This window comes from Protomyctophum bolini, assembly GCF_963924005.1.
Source record: "Protomyctophum bolini genome assembly, chromosome: 19".
In the NCBI taxonomy this organism is placed as follows: Eukaryota; Metazoa; Chordata; class Actinopteri; order Myctophiformes; family Myctophidae; genus Protomyctophum; species Protomyctophum bolini.
In genome coordinates, this window is record NC_137880.1 from 21,259,638 (window position 1) to 21,285,152 (window position 25,515).

At 41.8% G+C, this 25,515-nt stretch overlaps 2 protein-coding genes across 2 annotated transcripts in view; both read left to right on the forward strand.

Annotated features, from left to right (window-relative positions):
• The first annotated feature begins 3,485 nt into the window (after nucleotides 1-3,485).
• On the forward strand, nucleotides 3,486-5,831 carry ptrhd1 (peptidyl-tRNA hydrolase domain containing 1). The gene is made up of 2 exons (XM_080790958.1): nucleotides 3,486-4,023; nucleotides 5,239-5,831. Exons 1-2 carry the CDS (start codon nucleotides 3,814-3,816, stop codon nucleotides 5,407-5,409), a joined length of 381 nt encoding a protein of 126 aa, XP_080647084.1. The 5' UTR covers nucleotides 3,486-3,813; the 3' UTR covers nucleotides 5,410-5,831.
• A 10,561-nt stretch (nucleotides 5,832-16,392) lies between these two features.
• The window catches only part of ncoa1 (nuclear receptor coactivator 1), an 88,454-nt gene continuing 79,331 nt past the window's right edge, over nucleotides 16,393-25,515 (forward strand). The window contains exon 1 of the mRNA XM_080791220.1: nucleotides 16,393-16,980. The gene's annotated coding sequence lies outside the window, so the exon portion shown is untranslated. The remainder of the gene's footprint in view (nucleotides 16,981-25,515) is intronic.

The following is a 25,515-nucleotide window of genomic DNA, read 5'->3' on the forward strand; positions in this document are numbered from 1 at the left end:
TGTGGCCTCAGAAATAGCTGTGCTTTTCTTACACAGGTTTATTTGTGCAGCATAGGCTCCAGAGAATCTCTGCAAATCACCTGAGAGGAGATCTGACCATATTGGAATAGTTGAGAGCATCTTGAACAGCTTGTTTAAAATCAGTTCCCCATGGTAGGTATTTTCACCTGTGTCATTGGTGGTTTTCATTGCTTTATTGGCTTCAGTCCTTACTGTTTCAAAATGTTTTTTGAAGGGAGATGTACTTTCACTGACATCCTCAAAATCACCAAAGAAGTCATGATCAATCACAGTGTCATATGGACTGTCTTGTCGATCATGCTTTGTATCAACATTTTCTTTCTGTGGCGCTAGTTTCTGTGTCTCAGACATGATGGTGTCAAGACTGGCTTGCACCACGCTAGAGTTCCTTTTACTACCAAGTACAATACAAGCAGCTTGTACTATTGTACTTGTTTGTTGTAGTGTTTTGGCATTAACTAAAGTGCTGAAGATGTACATAGCCAAATTATACCTCTTATCTCTGTGTATGTATTGTTGTTTGCAAATGTGACTTGCCTGTTTCATCAAATCAATGACTTTTACATGCCCTTATGGTACAGAAATCTAAATCTTTGTTATCTGCCTTTCCTACCACTATTCTCCAGCAGCGTAACAAGTACATACTCATGCTATCTTGATTGAAGATACGCATACTGGCTTTTAAAAGCACTATGGACCTGTCACTATTAATCTGAATCGGTGTTGTGTTTGTACCAAATATCTCCTTCTCTTTGCATCTCAATTGTGTGAGTAGTTCCTCTATAGCCGATTGAGTATGTTCTTCAGAGATCATGAATGCAACAGGAGTTGATTAATTAAATGAACTTACTATAATTTCATAATACAAAATCCTTTTCTCTGTTAGTTTAGTCTTAATGATCCCCCCTGTGGCATCCCATGATGATTGTCAGACATGGCTTGCTTGATTTTCTAACGACAGCGGTAGAAAATTAGTGATTAACAAAACGGATTATACAATATGGATTCGATTCCTTGACTTTGCTGGCAAACAGCTCTTGCCATTCATACATCTTAAAATATTTATTTCCTTTGACTCTTAAGGAGTTTACAGTGTCCCATTCTGAAGACTTCAAAGTAAAGGTAGTAGGTTCAATGGCACTGTGTTTGAAGGGTCCTAATGTAGCACTAGATAGTCCCATGACACTCTGAACAGTACCATCATCTAGACTCAGAGTCTGTACAGACTGATTATGTACAGTGCTATAAGAGTGATCTATTTCTACAGCATCTAGACTCAGAGTCTGTACAGACTGATTATGTACAGTGCTATACGAGTGATCTATTTCTACAGCATCTAGACTCAGAGTCTGTACAGACTGATTATGTACAGTGCTCTCATGAAATGCGTGGTGCACAACAACTGGCTTTATAGGCACATGAACACTGCTGGTTTGATTTAAATGTGATTCATCTACACTAGTGCTGTCTTCCTGCACATGAACACTGCTATTCTTTTCAGGCTTTATCGGCTGCACATGAACACTGCTGGTTTGATTTAAATGTGATTCATCTACACTAGTGCTGTCTTCCTGCACATGAACACTGCTATTCTTTTCAGTATATAAAAACGGTAAACGGTACATTTTTTTGCATTGACCCCAGTAGAAGCTCTGCTGCTGTGAATTTTACACCTCTCCCGCTTAGCGGAGACTGTGGGGTGGTAGAGGACATCTCCCCGGACGCGTGGGTATGTCCAGATAGTTGCCTCGCGGAGGCCTCTTTGTCCAGTGTCCATTCTGGGTCTGGAAACGGCACTTTTTTGAGTGTTGACCCCAAAAGAAGCTCTGCTGCTGTGAATTTTACACCTCTCCCGCTTAGCGGAGACTGGGGTGTGGTACAGGACATCTCCCTGAACACGTGGGTATGTCCAGATAGTTGCCTCGCGGAGCCGTCTTTTGTCCAGTGTCCATTCTGGGTCCAGGAACGGTACATTTTTTTGCATTGACCACAGTAGAAGCTCTGCTGCTGTGAATTTTACACCTCTCCCGCTTAGCGGAGACTGGGGTGTGGTACAGGACATCTCCCTGAACACGTGGGTATGTCCAGATAGTTGCCTCGCGGAGCCGTCTTTTGTCCAGTGTCCATTCTGGGTCCGGAAACGGTAATCTTTTTGCATTGACCACAGTAGAAGCTCTGCTGCTGTGAATTTTACACCTCTCCCGCTTAGCGGAGACTGGGGTGTGGTACAGGACATCTCCCTGAACACGTGGGTATGTCCAGATAGTTGCCTCGCGGAGCCGTCTTTTGTCCAGTGTCCATTCTGGGTCCGGAAACGGTACATTTTTTTGCATTGACCACAGTAGAAGCTCTGCTGCTGTGAATTTTACACCTCTCCCGCTTAGCGGAGACTGGGGTGTGGTACAGGACATCTCCCTGAACACGTGGGTATGTCCAGATAGTTGCCTCGCGGAGCCGTCTTTTGTCCAGTGTCCATTCTGGGTCCGGAAACGGTAATTTTTTTGCATTGACCACAGTAGAAGCTCTGCTGCTGTGAATTTTACACCTCTCCCGCTTAGCGGAGACTGGGGTGTGGTACAGGACATCTCCCTGAACACGTGGGTATGTCCAGATAGTTGCCTCGCGGAGCCGTCTTTTGTCCAGTGTCCATTCTGGGTCCGGAAACGGTAATTTTTTTGCATTGACCACAGTAGAAGCTCTGCTGCTGTGAATTTTACACCTCTCCCGCTTAGCGGAGACTGGGGTGTGGTACAGGACATCTCCCTGAACACGTGGGTATGTCCAGATAGTTGCCTCGCGGAGCCGTCTTTTGTCCAGTGTCCATTCTGGGTCCGGAAACGGTAATTTTTTTGCATTGACCCCAGTAGAAGCTCTGCTGCTGTGAATTTTACACCTCTCCCGCTTAGCGGAGACTGTAGGGTGGTAGAGGACATCTCCCCGGACGCGTGGGTATGTCCAGATAGTTGCCTCGCGGAGGCCTCTTTGTCCAGTGTCCATTCTGGGTCCGGAAACGGTACATTTTTTTGCATTGACCCCAGTAGAAGCTCTGCTGCTGTGAATTTTACACCTCTCCCGCTTAGCGGAGAGTGGGGTGTGGTAGAGGACATCTCCCCGGACGCGTGGGTATGTCCAGATAGTTGCCTCGCGGAGCCGTCTTTTGTCCAGTGTCCACTTTATGAAGTCCATGCACTCCAGTGAATAGCATTTATCCATTTAGATAACTTTATTATTATTATTATTATTATTTAATTACTTGTTTTTACACAGAAACATAATGTGTGTCTTATAGCATCATTTAAATGCTTAATTCGTAGTTTTAATGTGCAAATTAAACTTTTTTTCAATACTCTAGAGGTACTCTTATTTTGAAGAGATCGTCCACCGGAAGCCTTAAATTAGCTCACTAGATTAGCTCACTAGACAGTGCCTATCATTGGCTGGTTGGTTTCCTGGTTGGTTGTCAGGCAAACTGCAAATAAATTATGATGATTAATATCAATTATTTGAAAGGGAGTCGGGGACTTCATTGTTGTGGACACTGGACTACAGAGATTGGTGGTTTGGCTATTTTCTTTGGGAGATTTGCGAGTTTATCAATTTATACTAACACATAAAACGTGTGTAAAGTTACTATAACGGTTGTAAAGAAAGCGGTTGCCTAAGTAACTACTTACAACTAACTCAACTGGCAAATCACTACGCGACCGCGCATCCGGGCCATGGGATCTAAACCTTGTGGTTTTTTCCAGATATTTCTTGCCCAAAAGTTCCCACGTCCACCGGCTGACAGAAATGGCAACACAGGGATCTGGAGCTCCTATGCGGCTGGTTCAGTACGTCGTAGTGCGGTCAGATTTAGTCCACGCTTTGGGCTGGCCCCTGGGCGCAGTCATAACGCAAGCATGCCACGCTGCTACTGCAGCCATTCACCTGAATTACGGTGACAATGACACGCAGGAGTACCTGGCAGACCTGGACAACATGCACAAAGTGGTTCTTGGGGTAAACAAGTTCACTTTTATCATTTAAAGCTGCAATATTAACGAACATATTTTACGGAAATATATATATGTTACGTCACCATCATTGTTGTAATATTAAGTACTGGACCCTCGATCGTCTGGTTCTGACAGACCGGTCTTGTGTGTGTAGGCTGGGTGGCGTGTGACGACCCGGTTGAATCATTCCAGACGAGGGTCCAGTACTTAGGATAATACAACAATCATCATTGTTGTTGTTAATCTGATTCTATGCAGTGTTGCAGTCCCTGTTGTAGTTGGATAGGACACAGGCAGTTGAACTTGAGGGCATATTAATTCTGTTTAATTGATTGGATGCTTTATTAATAGTTTGCAAAAAGAGTCACGGTGGCACAGACTTATAAGTATCAAAATATTGCTCAGAGCTCGTTTCCATTAGGGTCCGGACTCCGGGACCGTCCGCATAGCCTAAAATCTCGTAGATGTATGTATTTTCAATCTACGATCGTCTAATATAATGACTGGTTAAGGAGCCCGAAATCCCCTGCCTCCGTACTACTCCGAACATGTACAATTGCAAATGCATCTATGGGGCGTACCCTGCTGCCCTACCTGTCCCGGTTTATGTGAGCCGTAGTTTTCAATTAAAGTGTTTTAATCTACTATATACTACGGTTGTACATTTGGTAGTATTACTACCAAACTAAACTATATATGTGAGCGGCGCCCTAGACTCTCGTAGATTGAAAATGTCAGAATCGATAAATGCATCTATTAGGCTAGGACCTCCATTTGTAGGCTACACACTCCATTTGGAACCCCCTTGACCCCGCTTTTAGAGCCACTGACTGTCCTAATGTGGATGATGGTATTCCATTCTGTTCTGCCAAAATCTGTCTGATTACATTAGGCCTGTGGATGCACCCTTTATTACACCTGCTGTTTAATCGATTATCATCCACAGATGAAATGACGTCATGAGTTATGACCTCAAACACCAACCATGCTCAGATTGTCGTGCCAGCTACAGGTTGTGGCAATAATGAATACGAGATTAAATTGCTTTATTTAAGACCCCAAAGCAAAACTGTTATTAATGGATGAAAGCAGGACTACACAATCCTCCAATATGGTGTAAAGTAATTCAAGCAATATTGTTAATGTTTAATCAAACCAATAATGTGAGTTGTATGGACAGCCTACAGCCTCGCCTAACCTTGTTTGTTTTGCTCCTCAGGCACCGGACCAGGCATCGCTTTCCACCTTATCAGAGACACTAGCAGAAAAGGGTATTGCTCATAAGCTTTGGATTGAACAACCAGAGAACATCCCCACCTGTCTGGCCCTGAAGCCTTATCTCAAAGAGACGGTACACCCGCTGCTACGCAAGTTCAAACTCTTCAAATGACAGCAGCTCATCTGCCCTGCAAAGAGACGGGCCAACTATGCTCACTTTATACTGGCATAAATGCTGTATGCCTGCAGCATCAAATCAATGGAGAGGAGTCAGAGGACTGCAGGGTCTCGCCACAGGGAAGGGATGATGTTGGATTCGGCCCTAATTTGAATGTGAAAATTGGATAACAGCATTTGCATGGCCTGTCTTCTTTTAAGTCTTCATTATTAAAATAATTGACTAATGGAGGCATATATAGTGGACCCCAGACATAATGGACCACACTGTCCGCATCAGTCAGTCACTAGAGGTGGACTTCTAAATAATATGGTTCCTTGGCTTGCCTCGTGTCTAGCCTCGGAAACCCAGACGTTTTTTTTATTTCCACCTCGTGTCTGGCACTGTGCACAAATGAATAAAGTAATTATATACAGCTGTGTGGTTATTGCCCTATTACTTTTTAGATACACATCAAGGTAAGTAAGTAGCCATATGGCCCAATAGGTCAGGAGCAGTGGTGTGTTCTAGTTATTATTTTTGGATCCCTGCACGACATGCGCATATAGGCTATACAATCGCACGTTGTCAATGGATGAAATGGTTAGCAGACGGTATATGCTTTTTTCAAAAAGTACTGCACAGCATACTTTGTATATAGTACAACACAGTAGAACACACCACTGGTCTGTTTCATGAAGCTTGATGTATCAGTGGTACACTTCTTAGAAACTAATATGTCGCAGGCGAGGGACTCAATCCACTATTGATGCTGAGTGCCAGGCAGGGAGGATTTGAGTACCATTTACCTGTGTGTGTGTGTGTGTGTGTGTCTGTCTCTCCCCCTCTTTCCTGTCCATTTTAATTTTCCCTATCAATAAAGGCAGAAAAGCCTAAATCAAATCATAAAAAAGAGACCAAGAGTTTCAATGCATGTTCAGTGGCACATTCAACTCTCATGGCATATTCAATCAAATCTCTGGCTCTGCTATGCACATTGAGTGAACACCACCAGTTGCATATCATTTCTAAGCTGTATTTGAATGAAAACTATAAAACCCAATTAAATTAGTGTTCCATATTACAATGGGAAACATGAAATAAAAACAAATCAACCTACACCAATTATGAACAAACATCTGACTAAAAAAAAGAACATTGCTTTCTTCATTTTATCATGCAGTGGTGTACTCAAATAAATCTTCAGAATTGCATTAATCTGATGGGTGAGTGTGATGTTATTTGACAGAACAGATGTGCAGGGAAGGTGCTGCAGGAGAGAAGAGCTGGTTTGTTTTGAAACAATGGCTTGTTATCATAATTAGGGCCTGTGTTGTGTATCATATAATGCAGCTTTAAATGGCATAATTGGATAATTGCTCCTGTTATTCAGCACAATGTTTTCCTCCATTATAATAGGGGACTTGATGTATCAGTAACCAGATTTACTGTGGAGGCAGACATAATGTTAGGCGTTAATCATCCCCTTCTCTGCTTAATTATACTCATTGATGTTCATAAAGAAACTTGTTATTTTCACATCCTAAGAACTATTATAATATACTAGTACGTACTTATACACTACCGTGCAGCATTCTGATATATACTGTATACACGTAAAAGCAAGCAAGCAATTTGCATTACAACACTGGTTAGTGTGCTTAACTCAGATTGAATGATATTAGCAACACAAAGTATTCGAAGCAGAAAGCCAAATGTACTGTCTCAAATTTCAATGCAAGAGTATAGGCATTGGCAATTAGGAATGTGCTGTTCTGGAGCTATTTGAAAGAATACCAGACACTAGAACTAGTTTGTTTAAATCAACATCACTGATTTTTGAGGCTGTACAGCAGTGATACTCAAACTCAGACCCGCGGGCCACATCAGGCCCGCGGGACCATTATGACTGGCCCACCAATGAAAATCTAAAAAAAAGAAGAAAAAAAAATCTGGAAAATGAAATAAAAATAAATAAATCTGAATGAAGTTATCTTTTTTTTAATACCGTTTTTATTAGGCATTTTTGTTCGACAATTTCAGATTAGACAGTTTTAAGTAATTCAGTTAAAATAAAAATGAAAAAAATAACAGGCAATGTAAATGTTCCACATACAGTATAATAAAAAGACATAAGTGTGATAATCATGAAAAAACAAAAAACAGTTAAACAATGACAAGTGTGAACAGACAAACAAAACAGACAACAGGACAGACACTCTTGCTCTCAAACTTCCAACATTGAATTAAGTAAATTAGACATTCTTTTTTTTAAATAATAAAAAATAAAATAAAGAAAAAACACTCAGTTCCTTTTCCTTCAGTTCCTTTTCTTTCTTTCCAATTTTCTATTGTGCTATCTATTGTGTAGGAGGGGTTAGCGTGCACCTATTAAAATATTCGATGAAGGGTTGCCATGTCTGGTAGAACCTATCTTCACTCCCTCTCAATTCAAACTTAATCTTTTCCAATTGTAAGTAATGCATAACATCTTTCATCAGTGAAGTGTGAGTTGGAACGTGTGCTTGTTTCCAATTCAACAGTATCAGTCTGCGAGCCAGTAGAGTCACATATTTTACCATGTTATATTGGAAAGTAGACAATTTGACCCCGGGCCCTGTGACTCCCATAATTGCTGTCAGTGGATCCGGGTCAAAAGGTCTTTCAACAATGTCTGACAGTGATTTAAATATACTTTGCCAATAAGATCTTAGTTTTGTGCAATGCCAGAACATATGAGCTAGAGTGGCCGGCGATTGGCCACATCTGTCGCAGGCTGGATTCACATTTGGATACATTCTGTTGAGTTTTTCCTTTGACAAATGTAATCTGTGTAATATTTTAAACTGTATAAGACCGTGCCTGGCGCATACTGAAGAAGAGTGCACAAACTTTTGAGATGTAGACCATTGCTCGTCAGTGATAGATATTCCTAAGTCGTTTTCCCAAGCAGTTTTTAAATGCTCCAAGGAGGCATTATTATCCAAACATGAGAGAGAGTTATAAATAATAGAAACACCTCCTTTGAGCAGTGGGTCAGGTAGAAATATAGATTCCATTGATGAGTTGGGAGGTATGTTTGGAAATGAATCAGTGTGTTGTGTTAAAAAATGTCGTATCTGTAGAAATCTAAAGAAATGTGATTGGGGTAAATTGAATTTGCGTCGTATTTGTTCAAAGGTCGGAAATAACCCATCAATATAAAGATCTTTGAAGGAGTGAATACCATTTCTATGCCATACTTTAAATAACGAGTCAGAGAGGGACGGTAAAAAAGCATGGTTAGCGACCAGTGGTGCGCGCACAGAGCCCGGGTGCCAACCGAAATGCCTTCGTATTGAGAGCCAAATTTTGAGAGAATGCGAGACTATGGAGTTCTTTGGCAACTTAGTATATCTTGAGGCCACTGGGGAAAAGATTAAAGCTGACAACGATGTTGGGGGACAACATTGACCTTCAATAAATGCCCATGTAGGCAATTGATCTTGGAGCCAAAATGAGAGTGCACGTAAATTACACGCCCAGTAATAGAGTTTGAAGTTAGGTAATGCCATTCCGCCATCTGATTTAGGCCTCTGCAAAAAATCCTTCTTTATTCGAGGGTGTTTCTTATCCCAAATGAACTTGGAGATAATTTTATCCAGATTCTTAAAAAAAGTGTTGTTAACAAAAATTGGAATACATTGGAATAGAAACAGATATTTAGGGAGGACATTCATTTTAATTATATTAATTCGGCCGGCAAGTGAGATAGGAAGGTTCGACCATTTCGTTAAGTCTTGTTCAGTACGTTCAAAAAGTTTTGTATGGTTTTGCTTGAGCAAGTCATTAAGTGCTTTGGTTACTATGATTCCTAAATATCGAAAGCTGGTTGTAACATTAAATGGGTGGGAGCCAAAAGTTTGATTGCCTTGTGTATTGATAGGAAATAAAACGCTTTTGGAAACGTTGACTTTATACCCCGAAACCCTGCCAAAACTCTCCAAGGTGGACATGATACTAGGAATTGATGTGGACGGTTTGGATATGTATAATAATAAATCGTCAGCGTAAAGTGAAACTTTATGCTCTCTATCTCCTCTGAAGATACCAGTGTAGGTGTCTGAAGCACGCAACGCCATTGCAAGCGGCTCAATAGATAAGGCAAAGAGCAGTGGTGAGAGAGGGCAGCCTTGTCTGGTCGAGCGATTCAAAGGGAAGTTTTCAGACCTGTATCCGTTTGTTTGTACAGAAGCTAATGGAGAAGCATAAAGTAGTTTAACCCAGGAAGTGAAGGTTGGACCAAACCCAAATTTTGACAGGGTCGAGAGGAGGAAGTCCCACTCTACCCTATCAAAGGCCTTCTCGGCGTCAAGAGATAACAGTATTTCCGTATCTTGGGGGGTGCTACTGGGAGAATATATAATGTTGAATAGGCGTCTAAGATTAAAAAATAGATGTCTATCTTTTATAAACCCCGTTTGATCAGTATGTATCACAGTTGGGAGCACTTTTTCCAAGCGTGTAGCCACAACTTTTGCTAAAATTTTAGCATCAACATTCAAAAGACTCAGAGGCCTGTATGAACCTGGATTAAGCGGGTCTTTATCCTTTTTAAGTAGAACAGAGATGCTAGCTTGGTAGAAAGTTGGTGGGAGGTGGCCGGCGTTGAGAGATTCATTAAACACTTTAAGTAAAAGGGGAGATATGAGTTCAGTAAATGTCTTGTAAAATTCAGAGGTATAGCCATCGGGTCCTGGGGCTTTTGAGCACTGCATTTGTGAGATTGCCTGATGTATTTCATCTAAAGTAATAGCTCTTTCAAGTTGAACCTTATGTTGTTGACTAATGGAAGGTATGTTTAAATTTTCTGAAAAAGTATCAATCAAATTAGAATCTCCTAGTGATTCCGAAGTATACAAATCTGAATAAAAGCGTTTAAATACATCATTAATTTCCTGCTGATTAATAGTAGTTTGACCAGTGTTTGTATGGATCTCTGTAATTAATCTAGAAGCAGCTGATTCCCTAATTTGAAGTGCAAGTATTTTGCCCGCCTTATCCCCATGTTCATAAAACCTATGGCGTGACCGTGTCATCAAATTAGTTGTCTCATTTGTGGATAGGAGATTGAATTCGGCTTGAGTCGAGACCCTTTCTCTGTATAATTCAGGAGAAGGAGATTCTGCATACTGTAGGTCTACTTCAAGTAATCGATCAGTCAGAGCTTTGCCTTGTTCCTTACGTAGACGGGAGATTAAAGCCTGTCGTGAAATAAGCTGCCCCCGTATATACGCTTTAAGTGCTTCCCATAGTGTACTTCTTGATACATCGGGTGTGTCGTTTGTAGAGAGATAGAACTGTATTTGGGTTTTAATATCATCCACACACCCTTGCCTAGTTATTAGTGTGTTATCAAATCTCCAAGTCCTGGCCATATGTCTGTTCTGAAATGCTAGTTTGAGGACTAGGGGACTATGATCGGATATTACAATTGCTTCATACTCACAGTGTCTTATTGAGGGAAGAAGTTTTGAATCTATAAGGAAGTAATCTAATCTTGTGAAAGTGTGATGTACAGAAGAAAAAAACGAATATTTACGTTGAGCTGGATTTAAGAATCTCCATGGATCTGATAATTTAAATGTGTCCATGAATGTATTCACTATTTTAGCTGATTTAGTCAGAGTATAGGGTCTATGTGAAGATCTATCAAGCGTAGGATGAAGAATAAAATTCAGATCTCCACCTAAGATCAATTGGTGAGTGTCAAGGTCAGGCAAAGTAGCCAAAAAAGAAGATATGAATCGTTCATCGTCATGATTAGGGGCGTAGATATTAGCCAGAACAATAGGACAATTATAAAGCTTTCCAGTAACTGTAATATATCTGCCGTGTAGGTCTTGGATAGTTTTATTTAGTATAAAAGGAATGTTCTTGTTTATAAGTATTGCTGTGCCCCTGGATTTGAAATTGAAATGGGAGTGAAATATTTGGCCTACCCAATTTCTTCGTAGGCGGTTATGATCCTGATTCCGTAAGTGAGTCTCCTGTAAAAAAGCAATTTCTGTCCCCAGCTTCTTTAAATGAGCCAATACATTGCCACGTTTCACCGCTCCATTCAGACCTCTACAGTTCCAAGTAGTGTATTGAACCAAGCTTTCCCCTCTTACAATATTAGAATTTGGAATAGAATTAGCCATTGTATAAATCAGGAATTAATATAAAAAAAGGACTGAGTGTAAATGCCGACATCAATCTGAATTCGGAATAGAAGTGCAAGAGAACAAAAACAAAAACAGAGAAACACAAAAACACATTAAAACAACAAACGGGAGAAACCCCAAAACCCTCCATGCCTGCTCTCAAATAGCAGTCACAGAAGAAAAAGCCTAAGCTAACCAGCTTTCTATGTCTAAGACACAAGCAGCTATAGTGAAAATAGAGAAACAAAAAAAAAACTACAATGGGAAGACCTTAGCTAACCGTCCATTGTTATGTATTAAATAAAATGAAAAGATACAATCTTATTTTGAACCAAAACAACCAGATGATCATTACTCTCACTCACATACACACACACACACACACACACACACACACACACACACACACACATCCCCGCATAAACATATCCCTGCACTTATATACATGTATTAATATATAAATACAATTTAACGTTCAAATAAAGAGGGGTATACAAACAAAGACAGACACAAAAAACACACAATCCACATTCAAACAGACAGACACAAACCACAGTCAGTGCAACTTAGTTCACAAAAACCAAGGAAAAACAAACCAATTTGTATATATATATGCATACACACATACGCATGAACACATACTTTCACAAGAAAATAAATGAAAAAATGAAAAATCCCTCATCCTAATTATAAAGTAACAACTTTTCCCACTTTTGTTTGCTCAAAAGTATTTTTTAGCAAATGATATCTTTTAAAACCATAATGTTGGCAATAAAATGGATCTAAAGAGGAATGTAAAGAACTCAAGGCAACCTCCTCATATCCAAAACGGCAGAAGTGGAGGCGAATCTCACTCATATAACCATAGTTACGTTCGTAACTTAACGTCTCTCCCTCCCCTCCCTCACTACATTACAAACGACGTCCTTTTTGTCCCTCGAGGCGCACCGTAGGTTGCTAGCGTCATAGTACACAAAATGGCGGCCTCCATGGAGGCTACATGACAACAACAGCAATAGCAAGGATGCTAGCACTTGTACTAAACAAGATAACAAATGCACCGCAGGTCGCGAACGCAGTGCTACAGTGGACAAAAATAAATAAAACAGAAATGGCGGCCTCCATGGTGACTCCATAATAGCATCATTAGCAAAGCTGCTATATACTGACACTAGTAATGTAAACTATAACCCCGTCTTTTAGACTGATAATACGAATGATCAAATACAATAACCATAAAAAAATAAAATAAAAAATAAATTCAATAGATAAACAAAGTAGAATTATTACGGTGTTTATGTGCATTCCAAGCATTAAAGGGATAAAGTTAGTCTTAGTAGTAGCTTTCGCCAGATCCCTTTCACACAAACATTACCTTCTTTTTAAAGTTGAGCGTGAATTTGTCATCGTTGTATCCATGTAGTAATGATAGTGGAGGGTGTGCAGACAGAGTAATGACCACGGGGAGAAAGCAAGTCTGTGATCATTGTTCAGGGTGTATGTCCCGGCCAGCTAGTCTTCTGCAGGCTCCCCATCGGCTGTAACAGTCGGTGCTGCCGCGGATGCTATTTTCTTTTGATAGAATTCTTCGGCTGCTTCAGGAGAGTTGAGAGAGTACCGGATCCCGTCCAATGTTATTGTGAATCTGGCCGGGTGATATAGACTGTAATCGAGGCCCGGGAGACGGCGTTTAGCTTCGCGCAACTTGGTCTTAATCGGGCCATACGTTGCGCGAAGTTTTGTAATCACTTGGGGCACGTCTGGATGAATAAACACTGGAGAGCCGTTGTAGCGTAGGCTGCCTTGTCTTCTGGACAGCTGCAGGATCTTTTCCTTGTCAGAGAAATAGTGTAGACGTAGTATCATGATGCGAGGTCTGTCCTTCTTATCATTTGACTTTGCCCCTAGTCTGTGACAGCGGTCAACAACGATGGGGTTCTGGAAGTTCTCAGCACCGAGCACCGTAGGGAAGAAGTTGGCTGCGAACCCAACCGGGTCACCTGCTTCAGAATTTTCAGCTATGTTGAATAAAATTAGGTTCTGTCTACGGCTTCTGCATTCTAAATCTAAACATTTCTCCTGTAAGACTTTGTTCTCCTTTGCCATCGAGCCCAGTGAATGTTCCAGTACAGCAACACGGTCCATAGTATCACTCAGAGATCTCCCCATGTCTGACTGCTCCGAAGCTAACTCTGTGTGCTTGGAAGACAGCGAGGTGAGGTCTTGTGCTATTTCCGAGCGAATGGAGGCATATTCTGCTTTTGCCTCTTCACGGAGTGCTGTGATATCGTTTTTGATTTCTTGCCGTATGGTTGCTATTTCAGTTTTTATCTCACGGAGCCCTGCCTCCCGAGACGATTGCAGCTCCGCTCTCAGCATGGCGAGGGAGAGAGGTTGCTTGTCGGGGTCCATTGCGCCGGGAGGGTTTGTCTCGGTTGTAGTTTTAGGAAGCTGCGATTTAGTTGACCTCAGTTCCATATACTTATTTGTACTTTAACTAGTTGCACGTGTAGTTTGACATAAAAGTGGCAGTTTTGGTCAAATCAAACTTGAATAAATGATAAAACTTAGACGGAGCACTTAATCATGCGACTACTCCATCTGGGCGGAAGCGGAAGTCCAATGAAGTTATCTTTAATTACATTATTATAAGTAATACTATTAGAGTTGTACTATTACTCGAACGAAAATAAAAGTTTGGGGGGGGGGGGAGATGCAATGCAAATGAAAGACATATACTGTGTATCCCTATTCCCTGACATCATTTTATAGCTAAACGGACAGAATTCTATTTTATTTGAATGATGAAACCCAGCTGCCATTAATAGTTGGAAATGGAAATTGCGGAAATTGCGGAAATGGAAATTGCGGAAATTGCTCTTCACTTATAGCTATCTATTTTCAGGTAGATTGTTTTATTTTACTCAGTCAGCCATATCACTACTCATTTTTTTTCATGAAAAAGGTCATAGCTGGGTAATCTATTTTCAGGCAAATTGTGTTTATTGTATTTTATTTTACTCAGCCATAACAATTTATTTTCTGTTAACCAACTTGCTGGCTGGCAGGCAGGCAGACAGCTACTCATAGACAGGCAGACAGACAGACAGCTACTCATGGAGAATTGGACAGGCAGGCAGTCAGACAGCTACTCATAGACAGGCAGACAGACAGCTACTCATGGAGAATTGGACAGGCAGGCAGACAGCTACTCATGGACAATTGGACAGGCAGGAAGGCAGACAGCTATACTCATAGACAGACAGACAGCTACTCATGGACAATTGGACAGGCAGGAAGGCAGACAGCTACTCATAGACAGGCAGACAGACAGCTACTCATGGACAATTAGGCAGGCAGGCAGACAGCTACTCATAGACAGGCAGACAGACAGCTACTCATGGACAATTAGGCAGGCAGGCAGACAGCTACTCAGACAGGCAGACAGACAGCTACTCATGGACAATTGGACAGGCAGGCAGGCAGACAGACAGCTACTCATAGACAGGCAGGCAGACAGCTACTCATAGACAGGCAGACAGTAAGACAGCTACTCATTGACAGACAGACAAATAACTACTCATGGACAGACAGACATTATTGTAGATAATATGCAGATATTTACAAAGTTATTGCACATTCCGTCATGATGTGATTTGCATCTTTCAGAATACTACCGGTTCTGTGGAGGCAGCCATGGTGGGTCTCTTCCAGTGAGGGAGATTGACAGGACACTGAGGACAGCTCACTTCTGCTGAATATTTATCATACCATGCCATGTCAGTATCTCTATAGAGCAGTAATAACAGGACCATGCTGTAATACAGTATGTTAACACACTTTCTATTGAGCAGTAACAGGACATAGCTACGGTACCTCAATCTAATTCTGTCAGTACAAAAATAATACTTATTTTCTATCAACATATGAAATTCAAATAACGATAAAATCTGCACACCAGAATGTTACTGCCATCATGGGTGTTTTCTTTATTGGTGGTAGCCGAGAGGCTCATCCTCAGGAATAGTCTATGAGTCTCCTATTGACCGAGGCCCGGGTCATCAAATTATTGGCTTTAGGAATGCCGGATGAGACAAAAACAAAAACATCTCTATGAATTCAAGGCTTCATGGGGTGTGTTTGTCGATTATTTGGTGAACTACTACTCATTTTGACTTTTTGAGGCTCCAGAGCAGTGGAGTAGATTGTCCATGTGAGGTCCTCTGTGACCACACGATGCTGGGAAACCCTCTCCACCTCTCTAAACATCAAAGGAGAATAGGTGGAGAGGGTTTCCCAGCATCGTGTGGTCACAGAGGACCTCACATGGACAATCTACTCCACTGGGGGATGTTCAACTTCAATGATAGATTTTCTGAACACCGTTTGTTCCCACCACTTGTGTCATCTCAATCTTCAAATTGATTGTTTGGTTTGGGGATTGAGTGGATGGAGTAAAGAGAATTGGAAGGACTGGGCTCAGCTGCATGCAGCCTTGTGGCGCACCACCTCCACCACCACCAGTGTTGAGGGGTCAGGTCAGGCTTGATTGAGAGGTGGGATTAGGACTGACTGTGGAGTCCTTGGTCCAAATGCACAGTGACTGACACTGACAATGATACCACCAGGTCAAGAATTCTGGCGAGAAAAATAGTGTTAAATAAATGCAGTTAATGGCTCGGCTCCAAATCTCCTATCGTTGCCGTGAGCGCGCAACGTAGCTAGCTACCCGCGCACTCTCGGGCATGGGCACGGGACGGGGGCGTGCACAGGCAACCCTGTTTGTTTGTGTAGTGAGAAAGAGGTTGGAAATGGCGGAGAGGAGAGACCAAAGCGACAATTAACAGACTGAAATGCTACTACGCCGTCAGTGACAAAGAGAGGCCACCTCGAACCGATACTCGGATTTACTTTGTTTTTTTGCTACTGCCGACCGGAGCGTTGTCGGAGACGTTTAAAGGGCATTTTTTGGAAATAAGGCTTGTTGAATTAGCGAAACTCGCTAGCTGGCTAACCTCGTTAGCTGCCAAGCGCTAGCTAGCATCAGGTCGTGTGTGATTTTTTTTTAAACTCACGCAGGCTTGTTTGTCAACATAAGCTGACGCTAGCTCGCTAGCCAGCCTACACACAATGTTTTCTTGCACAATACTCAAGTTGTCATAAGAACACGGCCACAACAACGCCGTGCTAAAATATCAATGTTGTCTCATAGTGGATAAACAAATAATAAAGCGAGCAGTAGGCTGGTTAGCGAAGTTAGCCACGGGAGCTACCTGCCTGCCTTGTTTACGCCTAAATCTGGGCACCGCGTACGTGGGAACTAATCGTCCACTTCGATAACGGACATCGAGATCTTGTGGAGAGAATCGATATTTGCAAGTTGAGCGGCTGAGGAAAGCAGGTATGTTGATGTACACACTACGCCACCTGAGTTGACGTAACACAATATGTCATCCTGACAAAAATCTGAATGAACTGCAATTCAACTTGAGAGAGGACATCAAGCTTTGTCAGACACCACGTGCTTGGCTTAATGTTGTTGTTTTCTTTGTATTGTAATTGTATCAAACGCCAACTGGTTTGGGAAAGGTTGCCGAGTTCTTTGTTGTTCAGTTGTTAGCAGCAGGCCAGATGTGGTGATGGGCCACTCAGTGGTTTAAATCCATCTTGTGATTGATTTTGATTGATTGTTTGTGTGTGTGTGTGTGGGCGTTGCCTAGAGATGCCTGCAGTGTAAAACTGTCATTTGAATCGGCTGCAACACATTCTGTGATTGTCATTCTATGACAGCAAGCCATTCACAGCAACAACATTCCAGCATGCCAACGGTGATGTCACTGGCGATATTAATTTGACAACTTAATGTTAAGTAGTTATGCTGCTGTACTGTATGATACCGGGCATTTCAGTGGTTTTGGAGTTATGTGTTATGTATGTGCGGTGACATTGGAGCTGGGCCTCTTTAGGTTTAGACGCAGCTGAGATAAGGGCCCACACACTACAGACTTGACTGCAATGCAAGCCTTGGTTATTCAGGTCAAAGTTTGGGACTCTTCCACCACGCCATGTTTACTTCCTGCTCAGAAGGATTACATCAGCTATGGAATCTTGGCGCATAATGCATATCAAGTCTTTAGGCATTTACCCCTCCCCCAAAATCCATTATCTCCTGTGTTAATAAATGTTGACATATCAAAATATCTACCGTTTCCATAAAAATAATACCCGCTCGCAGTATCCCCCTCCCCTATTGGAGAGAATCGACGCCCCCTTTGTAATGTAAGGACATACTGTAGGTGGAGGTCATTGATTCTTGCCTGAGATTTAGACTCCTATATTCTGACATTTTCAATCTAAACCTGTGCCTCAGAATAGCTCTGAACATGTACAAATGCAAAATCTAAGGTGCTTACCCTGCTGCTTCAACTGTTCGATTTCTTTGTGCAAAGCGTTTGAAACCCGTAGGTCCATAGTTTTAAATAAAACTGAATCTTGCATCAGTTGCAGTCATTTGGGGAAACAACGAAAAATCCAATATGGCAGAATGTATTAACACACTTTTTTATTGAAAACTACTGACCTACAGGTTTCAAACGCTTTGCGCAAAGAAATAAAACAGTTGGGGCAGCAGGGTAAGCACCTTCGATTATGCATTTGTACATGTTCAGAGCTATTCTGAGGCACAGGGTGCCACGCTTGCCACCATGGGGCGAGAGCCCTTAGACTCTCGTAGATTGAAAATTCCAGAATCGATAAAATGAATCTACGAGAGTCAAAATTTTAGGCTAATTCTTGCCTAACAATGTAATGTAGATGAGTGCCCAACTGTCCTGTATACCTGTGCAGGACTACTCCAGCTAATTGGTAAGAACCAAATGTGACTGTGAATATATATAATATAATATAAATAATATATTCCAACTTTGACAATAATACATAATAAACATGTATTACAACTGTGATCATTCACAAACGCTGAGGAAGGCCAGACAGGTCGAAACGCGTCTCAGAGGTAAATAAAAGTCATGTAAAAGGACATATAATGAGTGCTGGCATCTTCTTCATTTCAACTGTGATCATTATACTACACTAAAATAGATTATAACTGATAATACATAATGTATTACAACTATGATAATTCTAATACACCAAAATATATTGAGAGTGATTATAATAAAATATAATCTATTATAAATAATGTATTAACTATGATCCTGGTCTAAATAAAAAGTCAGTGAGTGATCACTCATTATGAAGTGTTCGGCCCGGCTTAGCCTGGCTCAGACCCACCCTGGAGACCACTCAGCCCATTGAATGATTACAATATTTTCTTTAATTTCTATCAATTCGTGACATATTTGTTACTTTGGATTCTGAAGTATTTTTATTTATCTGTTAGTAGTAACATTTTTGGACTATTCATACATTGCTTCACATAGGAGGAGAAATTAAATGTTTCATGTAAATCTGTATGAATGTGTTGTGTATCAAAAAGCTTGGACAATAATGGCATTCCTTTTAGTACATTTTTAAAAGTGTGTCCATACACGACATTCGACAAGGAGCCTTGTGAATACCACATTTACCACAAGGACCGACAAACACTGTTGGTATTTAATGATGACACAGTACCATTGGGTCTGCTGCAATCAGATAAAGTGAAGTGCTGACTTACAATGGCTGTTTGAATGATTGTAGAGGTAAGCTATTATACCTGACATTTGATTACCGGTAGAACTGGAGAAAAGGGAGAAACACATCATGTCACATCATGACAATGACAATTCCCAGAGATGCTGGAAGACCCTGAATAGGGCTCACGCAGCAGCTGAATAGATATGTACTGTATGATGTATTAAAAAATCCAGCACCTGGAAAAGTAATGGAAACGATGCAGACTATCTACAATATTTTGGAATTGATTGAATTTGATTGATTGAATTTACAGAACTTTATTCTTCAATTTGTAAGCCAGGGAAGGAAAAGTGTGACAGCTGTAGTAAGCCAGCACTCAATATATGTCCTTTTCACATGATTTTATTTACCTCTGAAGAGCAGACAACGTTCCTCTAACCTGGAGTACTCTTCTCTTCTCAGCTGTAGTAAGCCAACATGAGTAGTAGTACTATAAAGTCTTCTATTGTGCAACAGTAAACCATACCATTGAGCATGGACGCTGATAAATACTAGTGATGTAACTTTGAACTTCATGTCACACAAACATCATTACAACTGATAGTATTGGAATCCTGTCCAATATTGCAATCCCCAAGTTTCCCAGTAAAAGAAAAAAATAAATTGTGCATGTAGCCAAAATGGTTGCACTTTAGAACCCAGGGGGAAAGGGGGAAGCCCCCTCCTCCTCCTCCCAGCTAAGCTCCTCTCTCTCTCTCTCTTTCTCTCTCTGTGTGTGTGTGTGTGTGTGTGTGTGTGTGTGTGTGTGTGTGTGTGTGTGTGTGTGTGTGTGGAATGAACAGCCATTTTAGCACTCAGCACTGCTGCAGCCTTTCCTGCCTCTGTCACGTAGAACATTCTTCCACCGGAGCTTGCGTTAGGTATGCACGCTGTTTGTTTTCACCCCCCCCCCCCACCTGCAGCCAGCCCATGAGGTTTTTTTTACCAGCTGCTTCTAATTGTCACCCCACATCCCAACTTTGTTTACCTCACTGGCTTGAAGAGAAATGATGGATTTTAAGCCTAATAGGTTTTGCCATTTGTCCATGGTAAAATGCTGATTTTGTGTTTCTGATTCTTCACCAACTCGCAATAGTAGGGCTTCTTCAGTACCTTGTGTGCACAGATCAATAATTCTGAAGACTGGGGGGGTGGGGTAGGTTAGATAACATGAAGTAAAACCAGTGTGTGGTGTTTGTTTTGATGGAGCATATGGAGTTGTTTTCAATGTTATGCAACAGGACATGTGGGAGCCCCACTTTTCTGCAAAGTTGAGCGGGTCCGCTTTTGCCCCCAGGCCCCCCACCCTACCACCATGCATACTAGCTCAAGCAATACAACACTGCCTCGTGCTGTAGTTTTGTCCCCTTCACTCTCCCGCTCTAACTCCGTATGAGGCACCTTTCTCTCTTTCACACACACACACACACACACACACACACACACACACACACACACACACACACACACACACACACACACAATGGTCTCTCTTCCGCCACCGTAAGTCAGCAGAGGACAGGGAAACTGAGAGCCCGTGCGGGGAGAGGACTGCAAGAGCAGGGGTGCTCGGCTTGCTCTACCTCAGCTCAGCTGTGGCTCAGTTGCTGTCAGAAGGATGACCTACATTCTCATCTTTCTTGGAAAAAACTAAAAGAAAAGCGGGAGGAAAAGGGCTCATGCAGCAGACTATGAGAATCGGTTATCGGTGGGGACAGGACACATGGGCAGAAAGGAGGGAAGTGGAATGGAGAGAGAGAGAAAGGTAGCAGGTCATGGGAAGATGAGAGAAGAAGCCACAGATGAAAACGAGGAGTGCAGTACTTATGACCATAAGTAGGCCAAGAGAAAAAACTAATTGTTTCAGGGGCAGGAGTCAGTAAGGAAGATAAGTGTGATAACAGTAGCAGCTAGCTAACAGTTATGGTAACTTTGTATGTGTTTGCTTGTCTCAGAGTGTTTGTTTTCATTGTCTGAGAGCTCAAGCCAGAAAGTTTTTGTCAGACAGAAAACCTTCCACACTATAACTATGATTAGATCAGATCTGTGTTATTAGAGACATAATGTTATTCAGATGAAGAATGCAAATTAAACTTACCTTTGTACAGAGTCTGAGGTTGACTGGACATATGCTTGCGCTGCTTGGGATGTGTTCTTGTACCTTTGCTTCCCAAGCCCCACTCGTCCCATCATTGCAGTGTTCAGAGCTGAAGTGTGGGCTTATAAAATGTAAATGGTGCATTTGTATAGTGCTTTTATCCAAAGCACTTTACTATGTGCATGCGCCCGTTCACACACATTCACTCACCAATGGTGAGTTCGGGGTGTTACTGTTAGAGCGCCGCAGTCCCTCCCCCTTTCAGAAAAACGAGTGGCCCAGGAAATGAAACCCCAATGCATTCTCCCATCGGCACTTCTAATATAATTTATTTAAAGACGGTTACGCCGCGGACAAATCATGACAATGAACACAATGTTTTGGGCCGATCAAATAATTTATAAGACGAAAAACAAAACAAATAGTGTTGTCTCCTGACTTTCTTTTCTTCTTTCTAATGATTTGATCGGCCCAACTCAGGTTGCCAGTCTTACCGCAGTAACCTGAGTTTTTTAACATTCAGCACACCCTGTGCATTGTGTGTGTTGTATACGAAGCAGGATGCATCCAAATGTATTATTTATTGTATCTTTTATGTATCCAATACATTATAAAACCATCCTCTCTGGTGTAGGTACACAACGACACACCCTGTATGTATGTTAACTCTCTCTCTCGCTCACACACACACACACACACACACACACACACACACACACACACACACACACACACACACACACACACACACAGCATCACCAGCATTTCTCTCTACAATGTTGGTGGTACAGTGGTTTTCGGATGGAGACATGTTAAAGTATGTGAGGTGCAGAATAAACAAATTGCCCCCCCCCCCTCACACACACACACACACACACACACACACACACAGCATTTGTCTGCAATCACAGAGCTGTTCTGCAAGTAGTTAGAGGGAGGGAGGGGGGCTAAGGGCTGACAAGGCAGCTGACACAGAATGTTCTATAAACTGTCAGTCTCTGTGAGTGATGTTGTGATGTTTCAGAGTGCCCAAAACTTTAGTTGTGCTCACGTAGCGTTATCGCCCAACGTCGTGTCTTTAAGTACCAACTTGATCGGGGTGTCATGACTACCTGTCGCACATCTGTCGCTGGCTCTACTGGTGGTGCTAGCTCGTTACTAATGTTAGCAGTGCACTGGCTGATGTGTTAACTGTAAAATTCATCTAACAATCATCCATTGTTTTTGAAAGATGCAGTCTAGGTGTGCTACACTGAACTCTAAAATAATTGTCCGAAAATGCCTACCTATGCGCATACTTGTATGCATGCATATGTGCGCATACTTGAGCGTATGTATGAATGTGAGGTTTGAAAATATGTTGAGTAGGTTTCCTATAAATAAGATGTATAACAAACAGCTCAATTGCCAAGCTCAGCTTGTGAATTGAATTTTCCTTTTTCCATAACCTGATTGATTGAATACTTAATTATTAGACACTAGACAGAAATGTAAACAGCACAAGGTTGAGGGTACAGTCAGGCATTTGATCTAAAAGGATAACACACAAAAGTCCTGGGGACTTGTTTCCATTGTGGTCCTATATTATTATCTAAAATAACACCAAAAATGCAATATCATATCAATAATATCAACTAACAAAATATAAAACGATGTATAGATTAGAAAAAGGGAAAAGGATAAGTGAGTTTATCTCCCCCTTTGGCCTCCTGAAAGATGGACTTTCAGGATCACTGGCTAAATTAATAAGTTGTCCCGATACCACAATTTCTGTGTTAGCCGATACCGATACCCAATACAAATACCAGTGTTGTGATCTTGTGTTGTGTTTATAGCTATCTAGCTATATATCTCGTGTTGTGTTTATAGCAGACTCCTCACTCAAATGTGCACATGTAGTTTGGGCAACTCCAAAGCAAACTCCACATGCCCCAAATTTTTATTTACTTGCCATAGTGTCAACCCTTAACCCCTGTGTTGGATCGGTGGTTAGACTGGCACCGACTGCATCTGGACACTGTGACAGGCAGCCAGGGCAGCGAAGGTACCGTAACAGATACGCCCACTTAAAAAAAAACCCTCCGGCTAATAAAAGGAGGTTGGTTCTTATATGCTTAATTCAACGCCACACCCGGAAATTAATAGACATATCATTTAGATTGAAAGGAGGAAAGTATTGGAGGAATTACGGTATTTTATTTCTTTCATAAATAGAGATTATTTCACTCAATAGGGACTGCTCCTGTTGATGATGCCCTATGGAATGTATGGAATGCATAATGCTAATACAAATATTTAAAATATTGCTTTGATGCTCATTAACCGTAGGAAGTATTAAAGGACCACTTCACCACTTTTCAACCTATCTTCATATAATAGGTCCTCACTAAAAATCATGAAAAAATGGCGCAATTCTTTTCTACTCGGTCTGTGTCTCATATGAGTCCTCCAGTGACATCATCGATGGGGAATACAAGCTAATAGAAACTGCAGGCTTTCTAGTCCTGAAAAGTTGCAATGCGAAAATGGAAGTCATCGTTCTCACGATAATGAATCTTGTTAAAAAAGATTGATGTCACTGGAGGAGGTTTCTGAACTGCCCACAGCCCTCCTATGAGACACAAATCGTGCCATTTTATCATGATTATTAGTGAGGACCTATTATATGAAGATAGGTTGAAAAGTGGTGAAGTGGTCCTTTTAAGTTGTTTTTATTAGCATATGCATTCCATACATTCCATAGGGCTAGACCACACATGGACATATGACATCTTTGGTGGCAGCGCAGTAGAAAGATAATTTAATTTACCCATGTTTGTTGTTCTATAGGTGGGTGGTACCAGATCGTTGTTGTCTCACTTTGGTGGGGTAGTTAGTCAGATATGAGGGCAGGCAGAGCCTCCAGTGATGCTCATGCTTTTCTGCTCTGACTCCAAACGGTGTGGAAAGAAGCAACAAGCTTTAGCTCCGCTGATGACCCAGCCTTCCACGGGTGTTGAGTTGTGTTTCATAGGAGAAGCTACTTGAGGATAATTACAGCATAATTAAGTCCCAAAGGCTTAAACGTGTTGGAGTGCATGCTAGCCAAAGGATGTAGTTACATCTGGGGTCATGTGTGAGATTGGGCACAGAGTCACAGACTGAAAATTTTAAGTAGCTGGATTAGTGCTGTGGTTGAAAAAGAGACACTTCATGATGTTCACACGCACAGTGGTAAAGTCTCTGCCAACCTCCACAGAGGTTGTGGATTCCAATCCACCATGGTGCATCCGGCTTTGTCGGGCGTCAATACGAACACAATTGGCCTGTGTTCGGGGGAGGGAAGCCTGGCGGAGAGGGTCATATTGGACATTGCACATACTCCCGGCTGGAGTGGTACATCAGCAGGTACATCAGCAGGGAGTGTTGGAGGGACGAGTATAGGACAGTGGGTGCTCCTCACTGGCATGTAAGTCAGTAGGATACTAGTCTAAAAGGTGCTGCCTGAAACGGCCTTCTTCAGGGGTATGTGAGTGAGTATGATACAACAGCAGTGACCACTGCTGTTGAAATGTGGGAGGAATGGGAGGAATTCATTGGCATAACGACTAAATTGGGGAGAAAATAGTGTTGGACATATTAATTGCGTCCCTTCACTTCTGCTACTGATAGTGCTGATGTTTACTCACCCCTGAAAATTGCTGGAATGGATGTTGGGAATGGAACATTATCAGCCAAGTAACGTGTGTTACATAAATCCTTTATTTCGGCGACTTCCGTTCTCTGACACACTCATCACAATAATATTTGATCCACAGCGCCAGGCGCTGCGGCCATATAGTGGCATTTTTCTTTTTCCTTTTTTTTCACTCAGGCCTTTTCGGGTTTTCGGGCCTAACATTATGGTAATTGTTAGGGTCGGGCCGAGCCTCGGGCCGACCCAGTTAGGGTAGGGCCGGGCCTTAATTTTCAGGCCCGATGAGAACTCTTAAAGGGACACTTCACCCTTTTTGCAAAAAAATATATGTTAATGACGTTTAGAAGCTTTAGAACACTTTCCTGGGGGTATTTATGTGTGTAATATGTGGTTTTAGATATTTTAGATTGTAGCAGTGAGCCTGTTGTCTCTGATGTCATGGACACTGGTCTCACTACCTTCCTGGACTACAATTCCCATAATTCTTT